Raw genomic sequence first — 23,122 nt, 5'->3', positions numbered from 1 at the left:
AGTAATTAACGTCCCTGAATTGGTCACATCTTAAAAACTGCATGACAGAGATGTAGGAGAAAGACCCTGATCTCGTCATAGAAAAACATGACAGACTGCTTAATGCTGTGTCCCCCTGCCTGTGCTGCTGCTGTAGCCCTTCCCCTGAGCAGTGCTGGCTTTATTGGCTGCTGGACACAAGGATCACCATCAGCTGTGTTGCTTCCATGTTCCTTCCTCACGACAGCAAAGGCTCTGTAATGTGTCATTGTTCTGGACAAGAAATACTCCAGGCTTTTCATTGCCTCTGCTCTGTTCTGCCATTTGGTTGATATGATCTTTATCTTTTTCTGTTTGGTTGGGTTTGGTTGGTTTGTTTTTTGCCAGTACCTAGAGGGGCCTACAAGAAAGCTGGGGACAGACTTTTTAGCAGGTCCTGTTGCAACAGGACAAGAGCTGATGCTTTGAAACTAAAGGAGACTACGCACAGAGCAAGAATTGTATTATTCAGGTCTCCCAGAGAGGTGGTAGATGCCACACCCCTGGAACCCTTCCAGGTCAGGTTGAGTTGGGCTCTGAGCGAGCTGAACTACTTGAAGAGCTTTCTGCTGACTACAGCGGGCTTGGACTAGACGACCTTTAAAGGTCACTCCCAACCTAAAGCAGTCTCTGATTCTAAGGGAGGATGACTTTTTCTGCAGTATTCCCTGCAACCACAACAATCCCCAGACAAAACGAAAAGGTTCTAAAGCCGCAGGTTTCATGCAAAGGCGCTGTTTTCCTTACTGATTTTGTCACAGTGCTTTCTGTTGTGTTTTCAGTCGTCTTTACGGGGAGAAAACAGAGCATTTCGCAGGTGTTCATCACTGCTTTGGCAAAAACAAAAGATGGGATTATTTAGTGAGTACCTCTTTGAAGCCTGGCGCCTGTTCTCTGCCACGCTGACTGAGAAGTGATGTGATACAGCTCCGCTAGGGCTGGAGGAGGAATTTTCATCAAGGAGAGTGCAGTCCAAGGCAAATAGGATGATTGGTTTGTTTGTCAAAACCTTCTTCCAGCCTCGCTCGTACTTTTATATTATTTCTTGTGGAACAATCATTACAAAATAACTGCAGTCTTTGGCAGGGCAGATCTCCTAATAAACTAAAAAGGGAGGTATTGAGAAAGAGAAGGAGGAGCAGCACATTCCTGAAACACATACTTAATATGCTTTCTTATGAATGTAATGGTTAATTTTGTAAATGACTGGATAAATCTTATCGAAAGAAACTATTTGACCTTATTCTTTGGGTTTGGGTTTGGTTTTTTTTATTACTCTGGAAGGTGATTTTGTGACATCTAGTAGCCAGTTTGCATTAATTGCTGCTGTAGAGATTTTGAAATGGAAATCTTTGTTCCTTGACTTTTAGTTTGGAACAAGACCGCTCTGTTGCGTTCAAACTGCTTTGAAGCTTGCTGCACTATAACTTGAAAACAATGTGCTGTCATTTGAACCAAGCCAGGTGTATGTGCTTGTTATGAACTAGTGAGTGCAGTAAGAGAGAATTCATGATCTTGTCAATAGGAGCTTTTCTGTTTCCATTGTTTGGACTCGGGTTTATATGTGTAAGTTAAAATAGCTACTAAGTCTAACAATGTTTTGCTTTAAATGAACAGCATGGTCATTGAATTGCAATCTCCTGTAGTTTTGTGGTGTCACTAAGCCAGGTTTCATTGGTTTCTTTCATTTCTGTGACTCTGAATGTCCAGTAATTAATTTCTTTTACCTAGAGATGGCTACATTAGGCAATGCATCATCACCATCGAAGAAGGACCAAGTTTTGAAATGCTCTGCATCTTAAATAATGCAGGGCTCAGCAGGAGAATTTGATTGTCAGATTTCTCATTCATATCACTTAGTTTCTGATTTTTCCAAGTTATTTATTATTTTAATATTGTCTTTTTTCCTTTCATTTTGTTGTAAATAAACTACCAACAATTATTCTTTACAGCTGTTGCTCTTTTCATTTACTGGGTCTCCTTTATCTAGGAGCATGGCCATTAGTATTTCTGCCTCCAAATCTGCAAGTCACTTCCTCAAAATTAAACAGCACAAAGAACTGGCTTTGTGAGGAAGATTTCACCCACTTACAGCACCTACTAGGTTTTATGGTGCCTCAGCTCCTTAAAGATTTTATCGGGGCAGGTGCCCGTAAGGCTGGTGTAGCACATTCAGTTGTAAATGAGCATTTGGTTGACAAGAGAGTTTCTCAGTAAGGAATCTAATTGTTTATGCAGGGTTTGGGAGCCCAGTGTTGTAGTAAATACTGGAAAAGTGCCCACTCTAAACCTCTCAGACTTGTCATTTCATTTTACTCAACACAAATCTGCCACATAGCATGATTCTTTAGGCTTTTCAGTAGAGGCTTACTCCGTGGAGATAAAGCTTTCTCTGCAACATCAGTCACTCCATAATGTGGGACAGGACACAAGGCACAAACACAGCTCTAGAAACTATTTAAGGTAGAAATCACACAGCTCAAACCAGACAGAAACCACCAGTCCCTGTATGGCCTCAGACCTGCAGTGATGACAGCCCTTGTTGCTTCAGAGCCGTGAAGACTGTTGGAGTAAGCATGCATGGGCCATGTGCCACTTGAACCAAGTTCTGGCTGCCAAAGTGAGGCTGTGTGCCTGCCATAAAGTACAACTGTCTGGAGTCTTCAGCAGGCAGATGTGCCAGTGGCAGGACCCCGAAACTCCAGCACTGACAACACATGTTCCCCAAGAGTAGTCAACAGCTTATGGTTACATGCATGGTGATTTTACCTGACCTGATCTGTTGTTGGTTTGAGTTGATGTTTTTTGCAGTTTGGGCTTGTATTGCTGGGGCTTCATTGAAACTACCAGACAAAATATTAATGGATGTAAATACATTACATATTGGTTGATCCTACCACTGTCCAGATGGGTGGAGTTGGGTTGTGCTCCCGCAGAGGGAAAAAATTCCACCCTTTATTCATTACAAAAACGGGACATCTTGTAGGGCTGAAATACATTAATTAGTCTTAAACCCAGCAATGTTTTATTGTGTAGATGCAAAGCTGCAAAAGCCTTTTATTTGATGTTCTCGAGCTAATCTGCATATAAATGCAGGATGATAGGACTCAGCCACGGATGGCTGTGAAAATGATCTAATTCATGCCGTGCAAGAAGCACACTGGACACAAGGGAATAAAGGAAGTCCATGCTGGTCTTCAACATGGAGCATCTGACAGGTGAGGGGTTGGCCTGGGCTAACCTGCCTGCCCACGGTTGTCTCTGCCTTTACACACTGGCCTCCCATTTCCTCACCACACACTCCCCATGATCAGTATCAGCTGCAAGCTCTTCGATTGTGTGTCCTGAGGGACTCCGCCCTTGGAAAAGCTGCACACTACATCCCTGCTGTCATCTTCAGCCTGTCCTCTCTAGGTTCATTTAGCTGCCTCCCCATCAGACCTGTTCTCCGTACCCTTTGCCTGCGTCTTTTGGACGCGAATACCCTCTAGGCAAACGCCAGCTGTCCGCGGCGGCACCGGCAGTCCGGCTCGTCCCAGCCGCTGGGGCAGCGCGTAGCGACCGCCCGCCCGCTCCGGCTCCCGGAAGCTCCCGAGCAGCCTCGGCCGTTTCCGCCGCCGCCTCAGCGCGCAGGCGGGGGGGCGGGGCGGGGTCACGCGGCGACCCGCGGCCGTGGCGAGTCTCGCGAGAGGCGGGCAGGCCGCGGGCATGGCGGCGCTGTGCGAGAGCTTCACGCTCTGCGGGCTGAGCCCCACCAGCGGCGTCGGCCTCGGCGGCGGGCTGCTGGCGCTGGAGCCGGGCCCCGACCCCGACCACGTCCTGCTTACCGACCGCGGCAGGACGGCCACGCTCTTCAAGGTAACCGCACAGCCCGGCCCCGGCCGCAGGGTGTCGGGAGACATCGCTGCCGCCGTCATGCAGCTTCGGCCTGTATGAGGGTCCCCGGTGAGGGTCGCGGCGGCAGAGCTTCGGGGCCGTCCATGCTCCAGCCCTGGACTGTATGTTCGCAGCTCGGCTGGGCCGAGCTGTTACCAGCACCCCCACGCTTCGCCTCACCCACGTGTGCCTATTCCCCCTCAGGCTGCCGTCGCCTGGCTGGAGGCGGGCAGCGGGGGCCTGGCGTGGTGCCGCCGGCCAGCGCCTTCGGGACGCGTCGGCTGCGGGAGCGGAGCCCTGTCCGGCCCGGCCCTGCTCACCTGCGCCTTTCCTCGTGTTCCGGCTAGTCTGCTCCCGAGGCAGGTGTAATCTTAGCCTGCTGTGTGTATTTTCCTCCTCTTGTTCATTTTCTGTCACCATTTCCAATTCCAAGAGATCTTCATCCCACAGCCATAGGGAGTGTGCTGTCTCCTCTCGCAGCCGGGTGACCGGAGTTTTGTCCGGCTGTCAGCTTGTCAGATGCCTTCTCTGTTGAGGGTAAAAGATGTGCGTTTGCAGCACCTGAAACTAAAAGCATACTATGCTGTCTTTCAGTGCTTGCATACATTTCAGTGGAGTATAAAAACTTAAGGAAAATATTTGTGTTTATGTCTTTAATTGGCTTTCACATTCATGGGGCTAGGGTTTGTGTCTTAGTTGATTCACGATCCAGCCTCCCTCTATCAGGACCCTACTGGAGAACATAAATGTAACTGTAGGCCGAGAGGTGATTGGGCATCCTCAGAGCAGCCAGTTGTAAATCGTACACAATGTAAGTTTACACAGTACAGTTAATAGCTTTTGGCATCAGTAAATTACGTTGCAATAGGAAGTGGTTCTCTGGGTGATTTGTTAGTGAGTAAAAATATCTTCACTTTGGAAGAGCCATGCCTCATACCTGTTCTTTATGGCACATCCCTTCTGGCTGTTACACATCAATTATTTCTCATGTGAATAGAATTTGTACTTAATGAAGAATTACTTTATGTTATTCTGAAATTTTTGGTACTGAAATCAGGGGCAGGAATGCTCAGTCAGAAGCTCTGATTAGTGTTTCCCATGTGGCTACTCTGCATTCTCCTTCTGCCCTGAGGAGAATCCCAAACGTGTATCCTGCTGTCTTTTAATTACACTGTCTTTGTGCTGACTCTTCCAGGTTTCAGATCAGAAGCCACTAGGCTGCTGGTCAGTCAAACATGGGCAAGTTCTCACGTGTCCTGTTGTATGCAACTTTGAAACTCATGAGTATATAGCAGTCCATGATGACAAGGTGAGATCTTTCTCCATTCCTTAAAGGGAGGTAGTGAGTCTGCTGGGTGAATGTAGCTAGTATGTAGATGTGTGTGTGTTGGTGATGTTTGCTCAGCACATGCTGGACCTTTGGCTGTTTGGGTTTTTTAAAGTTGTTGGCGAAATCTCTTTCCTGACCTTTCATTGTTCGTGAAACGTTCTCTTCCATATCAGGTCATGTGTCTTAATCTGTCTGTGGACTTTGATCTGCTTTCGTTTAGAATTCTGCTGTGTCTGTCTTAATCTTACTCTTCCCTATCATTCCTTTCCAATCCAAGATCCCTAAGCTTGGTTTGTATCCCTGTTGCTTCTGCTTCAGATTCTTCCCCTGCAGTGCAGACTCCGCCTGGGTCAGGTTGCTGTGTGAATACTTCTCTCGCTTTTCCTCCTGTGTTTCAGTGACATGCAGTTGCTGGTGTTTTCTGTGCTGAGAAGTCCATATATTACTGGTTTACTGTGCTTAAAAAGTGATGCTTCTCTTAAAGGTTTTGAGAATATGGAAGAATGAGGATATTAACTTGGACAAAGTATTTAAAGCAACGGTGAGTCTCCTGACATGTTCCCTTTTATGTTGGTGGAGGGGAGAGATGCTAGATGCTAGTTTTTGTAGCACTAGTAGTGGTACGTTTTAGCTGACCATTGTCTTAACCTGTGTTTCATGATGTGCTGGAATACTGCAAGGAATCCACTTGGACTGAGAGCCTTGATCATCAAAGTATTACTCTTAATTCATATCCCAAGCCCAAAGTTTCAGAGGATTGTGTTTAAAGATGGTGAATTATATTCAAGTAGAGGTTTTTCTGTTCTGATGTGTTCAGCAGTACTTTGGGTCAAGTTTCACGACAGTTGTTTGAACTCCTTACCCTCAGTTATGTTTTCTCTGATGTGATTTAGAAGTCTGATGCTCGTTGGGACACTTTTCCTGGCCTTTTGTTGAGCAATGATTTACTGTATTCAGAGCATTTCAGAAAAATGATCACTGCTAGGCCTGCATTATTAGGAACCTTTTGTGTTTCTCACTCCTTTGTTTACTCATTTATTGAAAGAACATAAAAAAACCCCAGGGATGAGATATTTGCTTTCCAAGGTAATGTACTGAGGAACATGTAAAAATGTTTTTTTCCTGTGCAGCTTTCAGCTGATGTGCACAGAATACATTCACTACCCAATGGAGGGCCAGTGGTGCTATTCAGAGGAGGTGATGTTCGAACTTTAGACGCCCTTTTGGAAGCTCCACAACAAGAAATTGAAAACGTTATCTCTGATGAAGTCATCAAGTAAGCGACACAGTTTTATGGAGTTTGTTTCTTGCTCAGAGGCATTGATGATGAGGATGAAAGTTGTTTACTTTTTTGAGGGAGTGGAGAGAAAATGTGAAGACTGAGCTCTTGAGCTTGGGTGTTTTTTTTTTTTTTCTTCCAACACAGCGTTTTTAAAATGTTAAAATTATGTATACATATACCCTAAACATAAGAGGCTACCTAAGGACTTTTAAGTGTGATGCTTGGATTTAGGTCTTCATACAGCTTTCTGCTTTTAGGTGGAGTGAAGCTTTTATGGAAGGCAAGCAACCTGTCTTAGTTTTCACTACTGAGAAAGTGAGTAGAATGCTTCTAAATCTCCCCCAGTAAATATGAGTGCTCTTCCTAAAATCCACCACCAACTTCATTGGATGTCATGAGATTTTAGTGAAATTATTGTCCTGACTTAATGAGTATCTTGTTTATGTAGTTTCTTGTACAGCAGTTAAATTGAAGTTGTGTTGCCTTCAGGACCGAGGACCCTGGGTCTAGAACTCAAGGGAACAATTAGATGAAATACAGCAGACAATCCTGTGATCCTTCACTGCCTTCAAGTACCTGCTTACTGCAAACTTACTACATGAGCTTTGTGTTTGGTTTTGAAAGAGAATTGCACATGAATGTGTCTTTATTCAAATGCTTCTTTCTGTGAATCCATTTGTTTCGGAATTAGGCTGCATGTCCTATAGAAAACACAAATCTCTAGTTTTGCCTAATGAAGTGATAATAATTCCTGATGTCCTATTCTCCTTTGTGTAAATTGAAGGAAAACTTTCTTTTCTTTTTTGTTTTAGGATGGAGACTTCTTTGTCTATGTGCAGAAACTGAAAACAAATAGTCTACACAAATACAAGCTTGAACAACAGGAGTTGTCTAAGCCAATGAGTTTCACAGCATATATAAAAAATCAAATAATCACACTTCTGTGTTTGTGTAAGTTACACTTTTTAACAGGATGTGACAGTGAAGCAAAGAACTGTCTGGAAGGACATAAAATATTGCTGTTTTCTTTCTAGCTAGTAGTAGTAATTTAATCTTCCTGATGTTACAATGGCTGCAGAGTCTGACTGTTCCTAACTGTTATTACTTGTGCCCTGCAGATCTCCTGATAGCTATACTTCTATTTGTCTGCCTTGCATCATAGTGCAGCCTTAAATATCCTGTATTGTTTCTTCTTTTAGCACTCACTGCATTTAGTTCTCTTTGAATGTCCTCTTGCCATATCCTATCAAAGAGTTTTTCCACGATAACAGCTGATAAAAGTGTCATCCTTTTTGTTTGGCAGGTTCCAATGACTGCGTATACAAAGTTCTGATACCTTTGCAGCAAAATACTGAAGACACAGAGCAAATTTTGCCCAAGTCACTGCTACTAAACCTCTCAGTATCTGGAAGTGTTCTAAAAGGGACTTCTTTCGTTGTTCTTGATAAAGACCACATTGCAATATTGGGAAGTCTAACTGCATCTGATGAAGAACCCAAAGGTAACTTGAAAAAACAGGTTAAGGTGTCATAAAGTCTAATTTTCCTTAGGCAGATAACTAAGCAGAAAATGGTGCAAGTAGTTGGCTCTTGAAGCTACTGTTTAGGTAACTAAATATGTTGTGCTGTTCAGAGCACTGGCTGAAAGGTAACCTATACCAGCAAACTGCACAGTGGCTTGCAGGACTGTGGCACTGTTGAGTTTCAGTGTTTGCTTTCACACTCTTTGTGAAATGTTTGAGGAGATGAAGAAGGAGAACTCTTGTAAAAGGATGTAAGCAGGGAAGGAGACCTAATATCCTCTAAGGAATCTCAAACAACTCTTCAGTCTCATGCCTAAACTTCTGAAGCATGGAATCATTGAAGTTTAAGTCACTGAACATAGCATTTTATGACAGAATGTTCTTCCTGACTGGAAGCCATGCTGGTTGCTGTCCCTCCAGCCAGAGCTCTTCACTGGAAAACTAACTCATCTTGAGAGACTTTGCTTGAGATCTAACCAGAATGACTTAATTCCTGGTGCTGAATACATTTCCTAGAGGATATTTTGAAACAGTTATTTCTGTTTTCTTGAGTGTTTTTAACTGAAAGCAAAGGCAAATGCAGCATTTGTGATGCTTTTGGGGATTTGTAACATTTATCTCTTACTTTCCCTAGAGTGCCTAACAATATGGAATACAAAATTTCAGACATTGCAGACTTCAAAGGAATTGCCTCTGGGAACCAGTGGACAGGTATGCTCACTCCTTAGTTTGTTGTCCATAAGCTTTGTGCAGTTGGCCTGAGAGCAGAGAGAATATTGGGCTTCGGAGTTCTTCTTCTGTCCGTAAGAGCAGTGAATGCCAGCTTCTGAAGCAACGTTAATACTGACCAGTTGAAAAGCCATTTTTCTTAGAAGATTAGTGCTGAACAGTGGCCTGTGTCAGTTTCTTTGGTAATTCAGTACCTTGTCACTGCTGATGGTCTTGGTTATTTGGTATAGATAATTAAGCAGAAAATCCAGCCAGTATCTCTTCTGTTAGAACAATTTGCAGTTGACAGCCTGAATGATCCCTGCATCTCCCTTAATGTTCAAGATGTTCAGGTTTCAATTAGTGATAAATAAGATGACACCTAAGTAATAAATGCACTAATGACACAGAACAGCTGACTTGTTTCATCTTAGAATTGCACAAGAGGGAATTTAAAGGAAATAAAAATCGAATGGTCTTAATGTCTTAGAGCAGCTGCTGAACTGTAAGGCAACCCTGGAAAATACTCCACAGAATGGTTCTTATTTCTGTATTTAAAATCAGCAATTGATGAATGTCTGCTGATAAGTGTTAAACCTACCAAAACCAATTAAAAATGTGATTACTGACTTCTAGGAAAAGGAGTGGTGGGCACAAACTGGAACCCAAGAGGTTGCATCTGAATGTGAGGAGAAGGACATTTGTTGTGAGGGTGCTGGAGCCCTGGAACAGGCTGCCCGGAGAGGTGTTGGAGGCTCCTTCTCTGGAGAGATTCCAAACCCACCTGGAGATTGTGATCCTGGGGAATTGCTGTGGGTGCCCCTTCTGTAGCAGGGGGTTGGGACTGGATGATCTCCAGAGGTCCCCTCCATCCCTCACAATGCCAGAATTGTGTGACTTTCAGTTGAATTTTGAAGTAAGGAGTTAGATGTCAGCTTGTGGAGGAGCGTGCTTCTTTGTTGATCTCCTCGTGAACAGTATGTTTTAATATCTTCTAGTTGTGGTGTTACGAGGAAAGGTTTTTTTTCACTCATGGAAAAGTGCTGACAGTCATCATGTACAAGTGTGAAACATCATCCTTGGCAGCTGCTGTGGGAAAGCTCAAGGCCGGCAAAAGCCCTGGTAAGAATTTTTATAATTGCAAAGAAAAGATCTCATGAAAGTTTTGAAATTGTAGCAAAGTTGTTTTGTTACAGTCCTCAAAAATCAGTTGAATCTAAACAGCTGGAAAGAACCTAACACTGTGCTGTCTACCTGGCTGTGAAATTTACTATTGCTGACAAGGCCAAAGCACACAAATTGTCTGAATTTTTTGTGGCTTTACCTAACCCAAGTTTTCGTTCCAGTAGTGGAATTACTGAATTTACTTTAAGTCTTACCTTCATGTAGTTTCATGTTTCTGCTCACAGATGTGTCTGCATTTGTCAACTGGAATGCACTTGGACGTGAGGAGCTGGCAGATTCCTTTCAGTCCCAGCAGTCTGGAGCTCTAAAATATGAGTCAAAAATGACTGTAAGTTACATTTGGATTATGTGAGGGGTTTGGTTTGTTTCTCTCATCTTTTCCACATGCTACAGCTTTTAATTCTAGGTGCTGTAGCAAAAAGAAATTCTGCTTTATAATTGTCAATCCTTTCTGGAGTTTTACCATCTTGTTGCCAATTGTAAACCAGGCAGCGAGTTGACAGAGGAGGTTCCTAGTTACCTTGATTAAAATAAATCTCTAAATACATTTTTCAGCTACAAGAAGATGGTATAACTTTTTTGGTTGTTTTTTTTTTATAGTTAAGATCAAACAAGAATGCTGTTGCTAATGTGCAGACAGATAACTTACCGGTTGGGAAGGTCTTACGAAATCTAAAAGTAAGTGAAGCAAATACCCTGAAGTAGTGGTTTAGACACTCAGAATGTTCTGGTCGTCTCTTAAGCTGTTGCCTCTTTCTGTGTCCTCTTGCACATCTCAAGTTCACAAAGCTGCCTTAAGCAGGTGAGCTGGAGGATGTTGTTATTGTGCTAAAATAGTATTTGGACATGATTAAAGATTTCTCCTAGCTGTGTGTTTTAGAACTATGCAGTAGAGAGTTTATAATAGCTGGGTTCTGAATCCTTGCACAAATGTGTTCATTTTTAATGAAAATCTTCTCTTACAGTAAAGAGAAGGGAGGATATTTCACCTGAACTCTGCCTTTTTAAGCTTGTTTAGATTCTTACTTATGGCTTTAATTTTGTTAGAGACATTTTGGCTTTAAGAAGTCAGAATTCTAGGAGTTAAATTGCTTACAGAGCAATGAACTGACCAGTTCCTTTCTAAAACTTGCTGCAAGTGTTGTGGTGTTTCAAGGTGCATCCCTTCGTGTGCAATGGTACCCATGGCTCAGCCATGGCTGGACAACTTGGTACCGTGACTGATGCAGCAGGCAAACAGCCCCTGGGCAGTTAGTGGAAGATGCTGCTTTCCTTAGTCCAGAGAGTCATTGCCCTCAGTTGACTCTTTCATGCTTGAGAGACTATCAAAACACAGCTAGTGGTGGTGGGTTGTAACTGGGTTATTTTAGCTTGAATTCCAAAATAAGTCTGTTTCTGCTTGGTTTAATTAATAACAGCACAGTTCTCAAACTTACACCTTGTACTTCTGAGTTACACACTATTTGTCATTTCAGGATGTTCCAACAAGGATATTTGAGGATGAATTGAGACAACTAATGTCGAAAGCCCAGGCACTAGATTTGCAAGCCAGCATTGGCTCTGTAGTAACTGCTCTTATAAACAGATATAAAACCAACCCAAAGCACTACCATCGAAATTTACTGCTGGAGATAGTCCAGACCTATGACTTGTCTTACAGGTGACAATTCTGCACTTTTATGATAAGGAACAGATGATGATGATGATTATTGTTATTGTTACTATTAATAAAATACAGTGTGTACTTATTATTTTATCTACATAGTTTGATATGTACATTATTATTACCACTATTATTATTATTGTTGTTGTTGTTATCAGTATAATAATTGTTATTAAATAGATTTAAACCCAAATTCTTTTTAAAGCACTCCTGAATTACCAGAATTTACAGAGATGCTTATACATATTTTCTGGTGGAGCTGACACTTCCCAGATGGATTTTTGTGTGTAACAGGGTTAATACTTGTGCATTAATTGTCAGTGAGGATTTCAGTGGATGTGACCCATGCAGCCTGTTTCTGTATTCTTGCAGTTTATGCCCAGATTTAATGGCTGTTGCTCTGGAGAACAAAGATGTGCGTCTCTTACAGACCTGCTTACTACGCTTTCCAGATATTCCTGAAGAAGTTACTTACTCTTGCTTGGAAATATTTTTAAGGTAAGTTGGAATCATTCAGGTTTTTTTTCCCCTCCCTTCTTCATCAAACCAAGCCTCTTAATAAAAAGCTGTAAGTTGGCAAGAACAGCTTCAATTTAACAGATGAGCAATTAATACTGTGCATTGCATTCTTTATTCTGAGTACAGTGGATGTTGCAGTCTTGCAGACTGACAGCTTTTTTCCAAGGTGTCTGTTTCATATGTTAATTCTAAGAACTGTATAAATGTGCCTTTTGGTGACACTGCTGGCTTCAATGGCATTCACACCCTTTGACATTGCTGTGCAACAGATGTTATTGGGAACTTACCTGAGGTAAAAAGTCCACAAAACGAGATCAGCTCTTGGAAGTTCACAGTAAAAATGGAGTTCATATCCCCAGAAGGGTGAAGTTTGAGGTAGGCACTGTAAACAAAAGAAGAGACTGTTGTGACTGTTCCTTGAGGCTTCCAGAGCCAAACCCAGTATTTTTTAGACTGTTGAAAAATCCTCTGTCTTGTGGGTTGAAGTAGTCTCTCTACAGTCAGAACACACAATAACAATCTCAAATGGGGTATAACCTTTAAATCAGCCCATGACATACTAGCCAATAGTACAGTACCTAACACTGTTGGAATAAGAGCACTGCATCTGTTGTTTGAGGTTAATAATCACAAAGTAGTGCCTGTTTTCTGCCATTTATTCATTCTGCAGACTCTATATTTTAGTATGAATTTTTACTTTTGTAGTAAGCGTCAAAGATCTTCTAATCTGTACTACTATTTGGTTAATGGCATTGCTGATTGTAAAGCTAATGAAAGTATTCAACATTTGCAATTTCCTTCTACAGCATTAGTGAAGACTACCTTCAACGCATAGATGTGAATCTAGAATCTGTCATCTGTTACATTGATATTGACTCTGACAATAAAGAAGTTAAGACTGAAATTGTGGAAAATGGTTTCAGTCCAGAGCAGGAAGAAGGCACCTGGGATAATCCACTGGCAGAGGAAGCCCATCTGACAAGTGATGGTGAAATGTGCCCTGTTGGACCACAGAAGGCAGCGTTATTGTATCCTCTGTGTTCTTGTGAAGGAAATTCAGTGCATTTGGTGCAATGTGAATGTTTATACTCAGATATGTTTTTCAGTAATGCTATATCTTGTGGAATTGTTAGAAAAATGAGCAGTTATAATAAGAGAACTTCTGGTAAGAGAGGTTCTCAGTAGAACTCAGAAGAGAGGTTTCTCAGTAGAAAGATTATTTAGAATATAAATCAAAACAACTAGCTTTTAGAAAGCATCTACACCAATTTAAACTGGTGTTATTGCAAGAATGAAATGAAAGTTGGCCTGCTCAAAAGAAAATAGCATCTATGATTTCAGTGTTTGCCTATTGAAACGCATAGGCCAGTTCATACCTGTAGGGACAGAGGTGTTCAGGCTGTGATGTGATGTTTCAGCTGCTGTGTTTCATGACAGAAATAAGATTTTAGAAGAACCTAGAGAAATATGTGAATTGTAATTCACTGTGCTTTGTAGAAACTGTTGGGATTTTTTTTTTCCATGCAATTTCATTCTCTTAACAGTACTGCACAGAAATGCTATTCTATGCTCAGCTTACAGTGAAGTATTTCTTTTGCCTCACTTGAAAAACCTTCCAGCTAAGGAAGCTGTTGTAAGTATATTAAAAAGTTTTAAAGCTGTTACCATTTTTGGGGGGAGAGGGGAGGAGAAGGGAAGAGGGTTTTTTAATTGTATTAAAGAATCTTGAGTCTGAATCACAACCTAGTTCATGAAAATGAACTGAAGGTGCCTGATAAGCTTTCATGCATACTATGTAATGTTCTTCCACATCCATATGGAACTTCCATTATTTTTTTTAGTCCTTGTTTATTTCAGAAAATATAAGTAAGAAGCCCACCTTTTGACCTAATCTCATTGGAAAGTGTTCGTACTTGCTAACAACAACAAAAAAACAAACCCACACTAATGAAAACAAAAGCTACACTAGAGCAAAGCTGATCTTAGCTCTTACTGTTTTCATAAGAGAGAAAATCTTTGTCCTCCTTTCAGCACGTTGGCCTGCTTCTGACCCCTGGCAAATCATTGTTGGCTAATGACAGTGAGATGAGGGCTAAAATGTTTCCTGTTGAGACCATTTTTAGCAAAATTCTTAGAAAAGTCTATGTCTGAGTTAAATTGCTCTGACACTGGAGCAATGGTTACCTTGGACTGTCACTTCATTATGGGTATTGCTGAGAATTTTCAATCACCTAGGTGTACATGTAGGAAAAGCAGAACACTTATATGTAATGTGTAGCATACAGGCATTTTTGACAAAAGAGAAAACCTTTATTTCTGTGTGCAAGACAAAACTCCTCAGTCTATTAAATGTTTGGCCTTCAAAAATATTCTGACTTTTCTACTTTCAGCTGTTTCTCAGGTATTTATTCTACCTGTATGTGAAATGCAGTGAAAAAATTAATACCACTCTTCCTGGAATGAGCTCTCCAACTATAAATCAGGTGAGATGCTAGTTCTAGAAGTTGTACTTCCTTTGGTTTCTGTGCTGTGTAACCTGGCAGTTGCGAATATCTCAAAGCAATTGAGATCTACATTCATCCTACCAAATATTGTCTCAATATAACCTGTACATAACACACTCTGCTGTTGGAAAATAAATATGCTGCTTTAAAATGTGAAACCAGGCACTTTACATCAGAGGCTAATGTTTTGGAGTTCAGCTTTTAAAGCCACATCTATGTCACTTGCATAGCATTAAGTGTAAGTGTCCTGGTTTTGTCTTCAGATCATGGACTGGATGTGCCTATTGCTTGATGCTCACTTCACAGTTATTGTGATGCTACCAGAAGCAAAATTATTTCTTTCAAGCATGCACAAGTTTGTGAGAGCCCAGGTAAGTTGCATCATCTGTGGTAATCATTTCATTTTAGTTTGAGTTTAGAGTATGGGTGTTAAAGGAGGAAGGGGGCGGGGGTGAGGAGCAGACAACAAATCACACAGTAAATCATATCACATCTATAACACTCCTTCCTGAGTATGAAATGGCAGTTGCTATCTTACTGATCTTGACTTCAAAAGCTACTACATTTGCTTGGTTTAAGTATCTGAAACTCTGCAGAACTCAGACAGTTCCACAGCATGGAAAGAATTAAAATTGATTCTACTGTGAATGTCTATGTTTTCTCCTGTTTTAGATACGGTTCTACTCAGAGCTCAACAAGATTGAAGGAAGCTTGCAAGAATTACAAAGACTTCACCAACAGAAAGACCCTCAGACATATTCTATTGAAGTGCTGGAAATTATTTGAGTTTGAAGTGAATTATTAACAAATTTATATTGATTCATCTCCTGACAAGGATGTATTAGCACTCCATATTGGGGATGTCAAAAGCTATTTTCTACATAGGAAGAGCACGGTTACTCTGTAGCTACACAGGAGTTTTAAGTTTGAAACTAGTGTATTAAAAGCTCTTTTTGACTGACTGAGGATGAGTGCTTGCTTGTGTTTTCGTGTATAATTTTGATGTGTAATCCTAAGAACATCCTAGAGTACCACATGATTTTTGGCAAAGAATTACTAGGATATTTGCAGTAAGGCTTCAGCAGTTACTTCATCAAGTGGACTGACATTTTTGACGTGCCACCTGATTCCCTCTCCCAGTGCAGACTCACCTACACTGGACTTGGTCTCCTCGGCATTCTCTTGTCTCCATTCAGATTATCAACTACAGTTGAGTTTGCTCCCTTTTTTTTTTTTTAAGTTGTTTTTACTTTGTCCAAATATGTCCTTGACATTTACACACTTAGCTAAAACAGGGAAGGGTCCTTAAGTGTAGATATAGGGCTGTTACCTAACTCTACCTTTCTCTCTTGTGTGTGTGACGGTATCACAACTTCAGTATGCTCATTCATGCTTCTTTTCCAGTCCAACCAGGTTCTTTTATGCTGCTTTTTTAAAAGTAAAAAGGAGGGAGTTTTGTGGTAGTTAGTAGTTAAAATCTTGAATGACAATAATCCAAAACTGGTTTGATGCATCTCATGTCTGATAAGACCCACCCTACGCCCAGAAGCTGGCTACAGCTAGGGAGAAGGAAGAGGCATGCAGCAGAAACTAGGCTCCTTCCTCAAATGACAAAGCACAGTGCAGCTATTTAATAGAATGTCTTGTTGCAATCTTTATCTCAGAGGCTGCCATCAGCTGAAATGTTCTCCTCCAAAGCCTGCTGTCCTGCACAGACTTGCAGAATGGAGTTAATTTAGCTGAACTTCCAAGACTTTCCCTTCAGAAAGTTCTAAACCTTTTTGACGTTGAAAGATTTCATCCAAAATACTAATATATTGGATTACACCAGCAAAAGTCATGTTTGTCCTTGATTCCCAAGACTGACTTTGGACTACAGCTGAACTCTAGTCAGTACTCAACAAAACACCTTGGTGTCTAATAAATGCACAAGTAACTGGTTGTAGAGCTAAATACTTCAAGGCAGTGCCTGATTCATGTTATGAAGTAATTTGGAGGGAAAGACTGAACAAAAGCAGCTTAATAATTTAAGGAAGATAATAAGTTTTATGTGTTAGGAATGCCGTTGAGATGCAGGTTCTTAAGTTCTTTCCCTGACCCTTGGAGAAAGGAACCCATCCAGACAACAGCTTGGAAGAAGCAAGCTATTCATCTCCAAAGTGCCTTTTTAAAGAAGTCCTTCTCTCCATCTATCTGCAGTGTGGAGGCAGTGTAGGGGCCTCCTACCTGAAATTCTTACTGTTGTATGCTCACTTAACTATACTGGTAGATCTAAACCAGAGACTTCCAATTTCCCAATAAGAGATATGCTTTGTTCTGGTGAGTGGCCTTGGGTAGGTGAGTAGGTTAAGGAGTTATGATTCATTTTTCTGTACTGACTTAAGTTGCCTGTTGGAAAGGACTAATTTATACTGACTCTGAAAGTTAACATACCACTTTTTATACATCTGTTTCTCCACCTATAAAATGAAAATTCTTTATGTCCCATTCAGTAAGAACTTTCTCATCAGCCACTGATAGAGACAGGATGACAAGACAAAGAATTTCTTTTCACAGTACTTAAAAGCAAATTATTCTTACCACTTTTGGTCTACTACAGGAATACAAAATCCACAGTAGATATGTTAACACTCACAATGCTGCAGGCTGTGTGACTCTAGGTGCAGAAGATACACTAGATACCTTTGAATGCATAGATGGCAGAATTCACAGGTGTTTTCTCCAAGATCAGAAAGGGAGATGGTGGAATAACCTACCTCCAAACATGTATCTATGCATTAATGTATTTAAAGAATTACCATAATCCTTTCAGACCTTGTAAGAGGTTGCAAAAATTAGCCTGACATAAGCAATCTAAAGGTAACTTTGAAAGATTCAGAATACAAATTGAGTACAGAAGTGTAAATCGGGTTAGGGATTGTTGTCTACTCCTCTTGCTGTGTCAGTGTCGTACTACGTCTAGAACATGGCTCTGAGCCTGTGCAGCTGCACCACTGAATATAAAAGAGTGCAACTGCATATAAAAGAGATGCAGATAAAAAGCTGGATATAAGAGTGCAAATTGGGCTAAACCCTGCTGCCTGGTGACATTGTTGCATGCTCGGCCCTGTGGCAGGTTTGTGTGTCTAATGAGGTTCTCAGCCTGAGTAACAAGTTTGTGAACAAAAGGTGCTTCAAAAATTACGTAGAAGAATGCAAATTAAATTACACATTGGACACGTAAGTGGCATGCTTATGGCATGACCTGTAGTGGGCTGCACATCACACAGAGGTGGAAGGGGACTGAGAGAAAATTGAAGTGCAAACACACTAACTTAATAGCAGTAAGACTTCAGACTCCCCGGGATCCCAAAGCTATGTAGATTTAGCAGTTAAAAAAAAGGCTGGTTTAAGAAAAACAAGATGTTTGCATGTCCTGAGGTGGCTTTTAAGTTTGAACTGCTTTTGCTTGGGAAGCTGATACCCTGAAACTCAAGTGGTGGCATTAGAAACCCAAGTGGTCTTATGTAGACTAGCAGCTCTTTGGGGGCTCTGGCAAATGGGAGATCAAGAGGGAATACAAAATAAGTGAGTCCCATCTCTGTTTCGCAGCGAGCTGCAGACACAGCAGTTCAGAGAAAGTAGATAGACAAAAGTGCAAAGGGTGGGGCCCTGTGTGATCTCCTTAGTCTGTTTTAGTCTATCCTGACCTTGGGTAGGTTACAGTGTGATGTAAAAGGGGTTTAATTTCAGTAGAATGGGAGAAGATGTAAAACACAGCAAGAGATGAGTATGGCAGTAATAGGGGGGGAGTCTGCTTGGTGGCGGGGGTGGGCGGCGGCCGCCTCAGCTCTGTGAGGGACTGAGGCCTCCCCTGAGGGGCGAGGGGTGGCTCTGCTTTTGGCGGGCTGTGCGGCGCGGGGAGAGCAGAGCCCAGCGCCTACCTGCGCTCACAGCTGTCCCCTGCAGGGCTGCGCGGCCGGCCGAAGCCATGGCACTTGGAGCTGAGGGGCGGCAGCTCGGGGGGCTCCCCTTTAGGCCGCGGGTCGAGCTCTGGAAGGGAGGACCGGTAACAAACGTCGCTATTCAGGTGAGTCTGAGCAGGGCGCTGGGCGTAGCGGCAGGGCAGCTTCAGCCGCTGGCTGGGGAGTCGAAGGGGAGCCTCGCGGTGGGCGGCAGCGCTCTGTGACAGGTGGCGGTGAGGTGCGGCGAGGAAGGCACAGCGTGTGCCGGTAAAGGTGACAGCGGCGGTGGCGTGGCCAGGGGCCGACAAGGGCCGGGGGGCGCGTCAGGGGCGGCCGGGGAGGGGGCGCGGAGCCGCCCCAGCGCGCCGGCTCCAACATGGCTCTGGGGGCCGGGGCTGGCGGCGCCCCCTAGCGGCAGCTGGCGGGCGCGGCCGGTCACGTGAGGCGCTCGGGGCCTGCTGCCGCCGCCGCTTCCCCCAGTCAGAGCGGAGCGAGCCGAGGCAGAGACGAAGAAACAAGATGGCGGCCGGTGGCGATCCGGAGCGGGACGCCGGCAATTCGGATTGAGCCCGCGGCCCTCACAGCTCGGCGGCCCCCCTTCCCCAGCCCGGATCCCTCGCAGGGGGGGGAGCTTCCCCGTAGCCGCCTGTCCGGACTCCGAGCGCCCTCCCGAGCCTTCCTTTCCCCTCCCTTCCCCCCCTCGGCCAGCGCCCAGAGATGCGGGGCCGGCGAGGCAGGCCGCCCAAGCAGCAGCAGCCGGCGGCGGCCACCGCTCAGGCGAGCTCCCCGGCTCCGCCCGCCGCGGCGGGCCCTATCGGGGGGCTGAGGTCCCGGCAGCGGGGCAGCAGCCGCGGCAGGTGGGCGACCTCGGCCCAGGCGGAGACGGCGGGGCCCAAGCAGAAGGGAGCCGGGGCTGCCCAGGCCTCTTCCCTCGCCATCGCCTCCCCCAGGGGGGGCAGCAAGAGGAAAGGAGGCAGCGGCAGCAGCAGCACCCCTGGTGGGGGAGGCAGCAGCGGTAAGGGTAGGGGCAGGGCTGGGGCTGGAGGAGCAGGGGGAGGAGGCGGAGGAGGCAGCTGCAACAGCCAAGGCAGGGCTGCCTCGTCCAGGAGGAGCATCAGCAAAGTGGTGTACGATGATCATGAGAGTGAAGAGGAGGAGGAGGAGAGCATGGTGTCCGAAGAGGAAGAGGAGGCAGACCCCGATGATAACCAGGATTCCGAGGAGGAAGAAGAGGAGGAGATAATGGAGGAGGAGGACGACGACGACGACTCTGACTACCCTGAAGAGATGGAGGATGAGGACGATGCCAGTTATTGCACTGAGAGCAGCTTCAGGAGCCACAGCACCTACAGCAGCACCCCAGGTAGAGAGTGGGATGAACTAAAACAAGTCGAGGGCACCCCACATGCTCCCTCTAGGTTTGCAAATACAGTCCTCACGCATTCTTCCTCCGATGCGTGTATGTAAGGGATGCCTGCAAGCACTCACAGGGAGAGAGGGGTATGCAAATTAACGACTGGCAACCCCACGGATGCAGGGAACATTAGAAGATGCTTACAAACACATGCAGCCAGAGGAGGGAGGGAGGGCAGCACATACTGTAACAAGGGGATGCTTTGCAAATATGCATGGGGATTCTGGTGACTGCAGAAATGCATGATACACTAGAACATGTTGCAAACAATGTCAAAAGTGTATGGAGCATTCACTTAATATTTAAAAGCAAAGGAGACAATATGCATGTCTCAAAAGAGATCCTTTCAAATATATACAGGAAAGGATGGCTTGTGCTTGCAAATAAACTTGATGTTAAGGGGAAAGGAAGCCCATGCAGGTCGAAGTGGCCTAAAAAAAAAACCCTTCAATCATAGACACTGAAAATTGTCAGGCTCTTGAAATCAGAGATGTAACTGGATCTAGCATTTACTGGCTTTCAGACAAAACTAGCTTTCCAAGGAGGGAAATGAGGTGCATTGTTCAAAATGGAGATTGCATTGTTATAGTTTGGGGAAAAGTGCACAGGGCCTCATTGCCAGAGTGTAAACCTAGTTTTACTTAAAGATTAAAAGGTGGAGGTTCAGTTAAATGACTTGGGTTTAAATACTGCATTTGTCTTGAGATATGGCAACCTTTAAAAACACTGTGGGGTTAAAACTCATTAAACATCATTATGGTTATCGTTTTTAACCTTTAGTGGGAAATTTGGGCACAAATTTTTAAGGACTACACTTCCGTTCATTTTTATTAACCGTGTGGGTTTCAAGCTTCAAAAATGCTTTTGTCTCAAATGATACATTTTGAATTTACTTAAATTCATTCCAGAATGGAGTTCAAGCTTAGGATTAGTTATTTATTGAGTTTGAACCAAGAGAGTAGTAAAACTTGGGAATAACCTAGGAGAATGTGTGAATTGTTCTGCAGGATAACAGACACTGCTGGTGTACAAGTATTTGGCTCATTTGGAGGGGAGGAGGAACAGGTTGTTGCTGTTGCATTGCATCTTGCTTCTAAAAGGAGTGTAGTTTGCAGTAGTTAGGTGATGACTTTTTAAAAGGGGGAAGTACTTGGTGCTACATGCGTCGGGTTTGTTATTTTGGTGAGTTAATGGTGTCAGCTCATTTTGTGACTTCGTAATAGTCCTTTTAAAATGCTGTCTGTCTATATGCATATTTTAATCTATATCCAAATGCTCAGGAACCTAAATGAATCAAAGCAAGTGCATGCATTATGGAATTAACTCCATTTAGAGGTTATTTTCCATATGTTAGTTTACCTGTTGCAGGGATGTACTGCAATCAGAATGAAATTTTTGAATATTTATTAGTTTAAAGATGGAGATCAGACTTCACAGAAGCAAAAGCCTAAAGTATTCTCTTGACTTTTAACTCTTAATTTCTGCTTCTTTGTGGTCACCTTAATTTTTTTTGGAAGATGCTTTTGTCAGGGAAATAATATTTTTATTATTTTAATTGGCTGGGTCAGTAAATTTAATTTTTACACGAGCATCCAGGTTTGAAATGAGTTCTGCGGAGTATGAGAGTATTCAGTTTTTGAAATGTACTTAAGTGTTCTGGCAAATAACAGGATACCTCCGTGCATTGTTGTGCAAGCATGGACAGGTTTAATGTGGTATTTAGGTGTATCAGAAACCATTTTGGTAATTTACACGTTTATTTCTCGCTTAGGGTAACTTCAGTTAACTTCAAGCTAAGCTGAAGCGTGAGTGTTTTCATCCCAAAATGTTTGTTTGGTGTTTTTATACTGAGTGTTTGATTGTTAAAACAACTGCGTTTTTATTTGGCAATTTAATAGCAGTTCTCATTAGCTCAGTCTTTACCTAAAGGTCTCCCACCCTCCTCTCTCTCCCAAAAATGCTGATGCCCTTTTGCCAAGAAAGTAGGAACTTTTCCTTTCATCATTACGGTGTGTGGCTCGTTTCTGCTGAACAAATACCTGTGTGGTGAGCACTGCTACACAGTGGTGCCACTAATTGAGTTCTTCGTCTTATCGTACTCCAGGAAGAGACACTTGACAGTAGAACGGCAATAATAGGCAAAGAAAAGCGTCACCTAACCTCAGTGTCTGTTTGCTTGATAGTGGCCAGTGCAAAGAAGAGCATTAGTAACAGGTCAAGCACAGTTAGGTCTTCAGAGGTCCTTTACGGGCTCCACTGCTCTTCGGGTCAGGTGCATGCTGAGCCAGGACTGGTCTTGAGCTATGTTTGGCTATGTTTCTTGGTTGATTTTTTTTTCCTTCCCCCTCTTTCATATCTTTGTCTTCAAACCAGACAATTGTAATAGACAGTGACGGGAGGGCTTGAAGGAGTGTCTCCTCTATTGTTTTAAGCTGCCTCCTGACAGAATTGTGGGGTTGCCCATTGGGTTCTTTCTACTAGAAGAGACGATAAACCATTGTGCTCTACTTAATCTCCCTTCAGTCAACTTCAGCCTGAATTACTACCACTTTCAGGTGTAGTCTTGAGAGTTGAAGACTTTATTTTTTTGAGAGCAAGGATGTTGAAAAAATTGCAATTCTAATCAGAGTCTCCTACTAGCCAAAATTCTACACATGAATCACATCCCACTTCAAGGAGTGACAGACTTTTTGCAGCTCTTTCAAACTTACTTCCAGTGGTGAATTAAAAGATCACAGTGCAGTTTCTTGAGACAAAAAAAGACTCAGTTTCAGTGCTCTGCTGGGGAATTTGTGGTGTATTGAACTTGACTGTAGGAGTAGTTTTTTACTATATTATTGTTATAATTCAGGTGTTTAAAGGAGCAAAGTCTTAAGAATGGTAAAATGCCTTTAATACAATGCTTAAAAATGGTACAGTGGCAGCTTATTGTGTGAATTCATATGTTGTTTATCAGTGCTTTTTTGGTAGAAGGATTTTGTGTAATGTCTCTTCTCATCCTTTTGGATTTCCAGAAAGCTTTACTTTGAGGAGAAATATCTTAATATATCTTGTGTCACCAAACACTTTCACCATTACCTGTCCGCCGTAGGTTCAGCTTCAAGCTCGTTACAGTTGTATTAGAAATACCAAATATTTCCCATATGTTGCAGAATTT

General features: G+C 43.0%; 2 protein-coding genes across 7 annotated transcripts in view; both read left to right on the top strand.

The window, feature by feature from the left end:
- Positions 1-3,699: 3,699 nt before the first annotated feature.
- Positions 3,700-15,569, top strand: NOL11 (nucleolar protein 11). Its single transcript, XM_064150597.1, has 18 exons — positions 3,700-3,876; positions 5,090-5,203; positions 5,709-5,765; positions 6,355-6,500; positions 6,764-6,821; positions 7,319-7,457; positions 7,810-8,007; positions 8,663-8,739; positions 9,735-9,858; positions 10,146-10,249; positions 10,522-10,599; positions 11,397-11,581; positions 11,957-12,082; positions 12,910-13,131; positions 13,658-13,736; positions 14,494-14,586; positions 14,871-14,978; positions 15,280-15,569. Exons 1-18 carry the CDS (start codon positions 3,727-3,729, stop codon positions 15,391-15,393), a joined length of 2,172 nt encoding a protein of 723 aa, XP_064006667.1. The 5' UTR covers positions 3,700-3,726; the 3' UTR covers positions 15,394-15,569.
- A 3,456-nt stretch (positions 15,570-19,025) lies between these two features.
- Positions 19,026-23,122, top strand: part of BPTF (bromodomain PHD finger transcription factor) — a 54,992-nt gene continuing 50,895 nt past the window's right edge. For 4 of the 6 annotated variants that reach the window (XM_064150596.1, XM_064150593.1, XM_064150592.1 and 1 more), the window contains exon 1: positions 19,026-19,914. In XM_064150596.1, coding sequence (XP_064006666.1) covers positions 19,269-19,914 — 646 coding nt within the window. In that variant the 5' untranslated portion in view covers positions 19,026-19,268. The remainder of the gene's footprint in view (positions 19,915-23,122) is intronic. The other 2 variants (XM_064150594.1, XM_064150595.1) reach the window with 1 other exon arrangement.

The sequence above is a fragment of the Pogoniulus pusillus genome, chromosome 11 (assembly GCF_015220805.1).
Source record: "Pogoniulus pusillus isolate bPogPus1 chromosome 11, bPogPus1.pri, whole genome shotgun sequence".
In the NCBI taxonomy this organism is placed as follows: domain Eukaryota; kingdom Metazoa; phylum Chordata; class Aves; order Piciformes; family Lybiidae; genus Pogoniulus; species Pogoniulus pusillus.
This window is presented reverse-complemented; position numbering and strand designations above follow the sequence as displayed.

Coding starts and splice junctions, on each gene's coding strand:
- NOL11 (XM_064150597.1), top strand. CDS start 3,727: ATGGCGGCGCTGTGCGAGAGCTTCACGCTCTGCGGGCTGAGCCCCACC. Junction 6,501..6,763: donor ATCTCTGATGAAGTCATCAA/GTAAGCGACACA, acceptor TTCTGCTTTTAG/GTGGAGTGAAGCTTTTATGG. Junction 10,600..11,396: donor AGGTCTTACGAAATCTAAAA/GTAAGTGAAGCA, acceptor TTGTCATTTCAG/GATGTTCCAACAAGGATATT.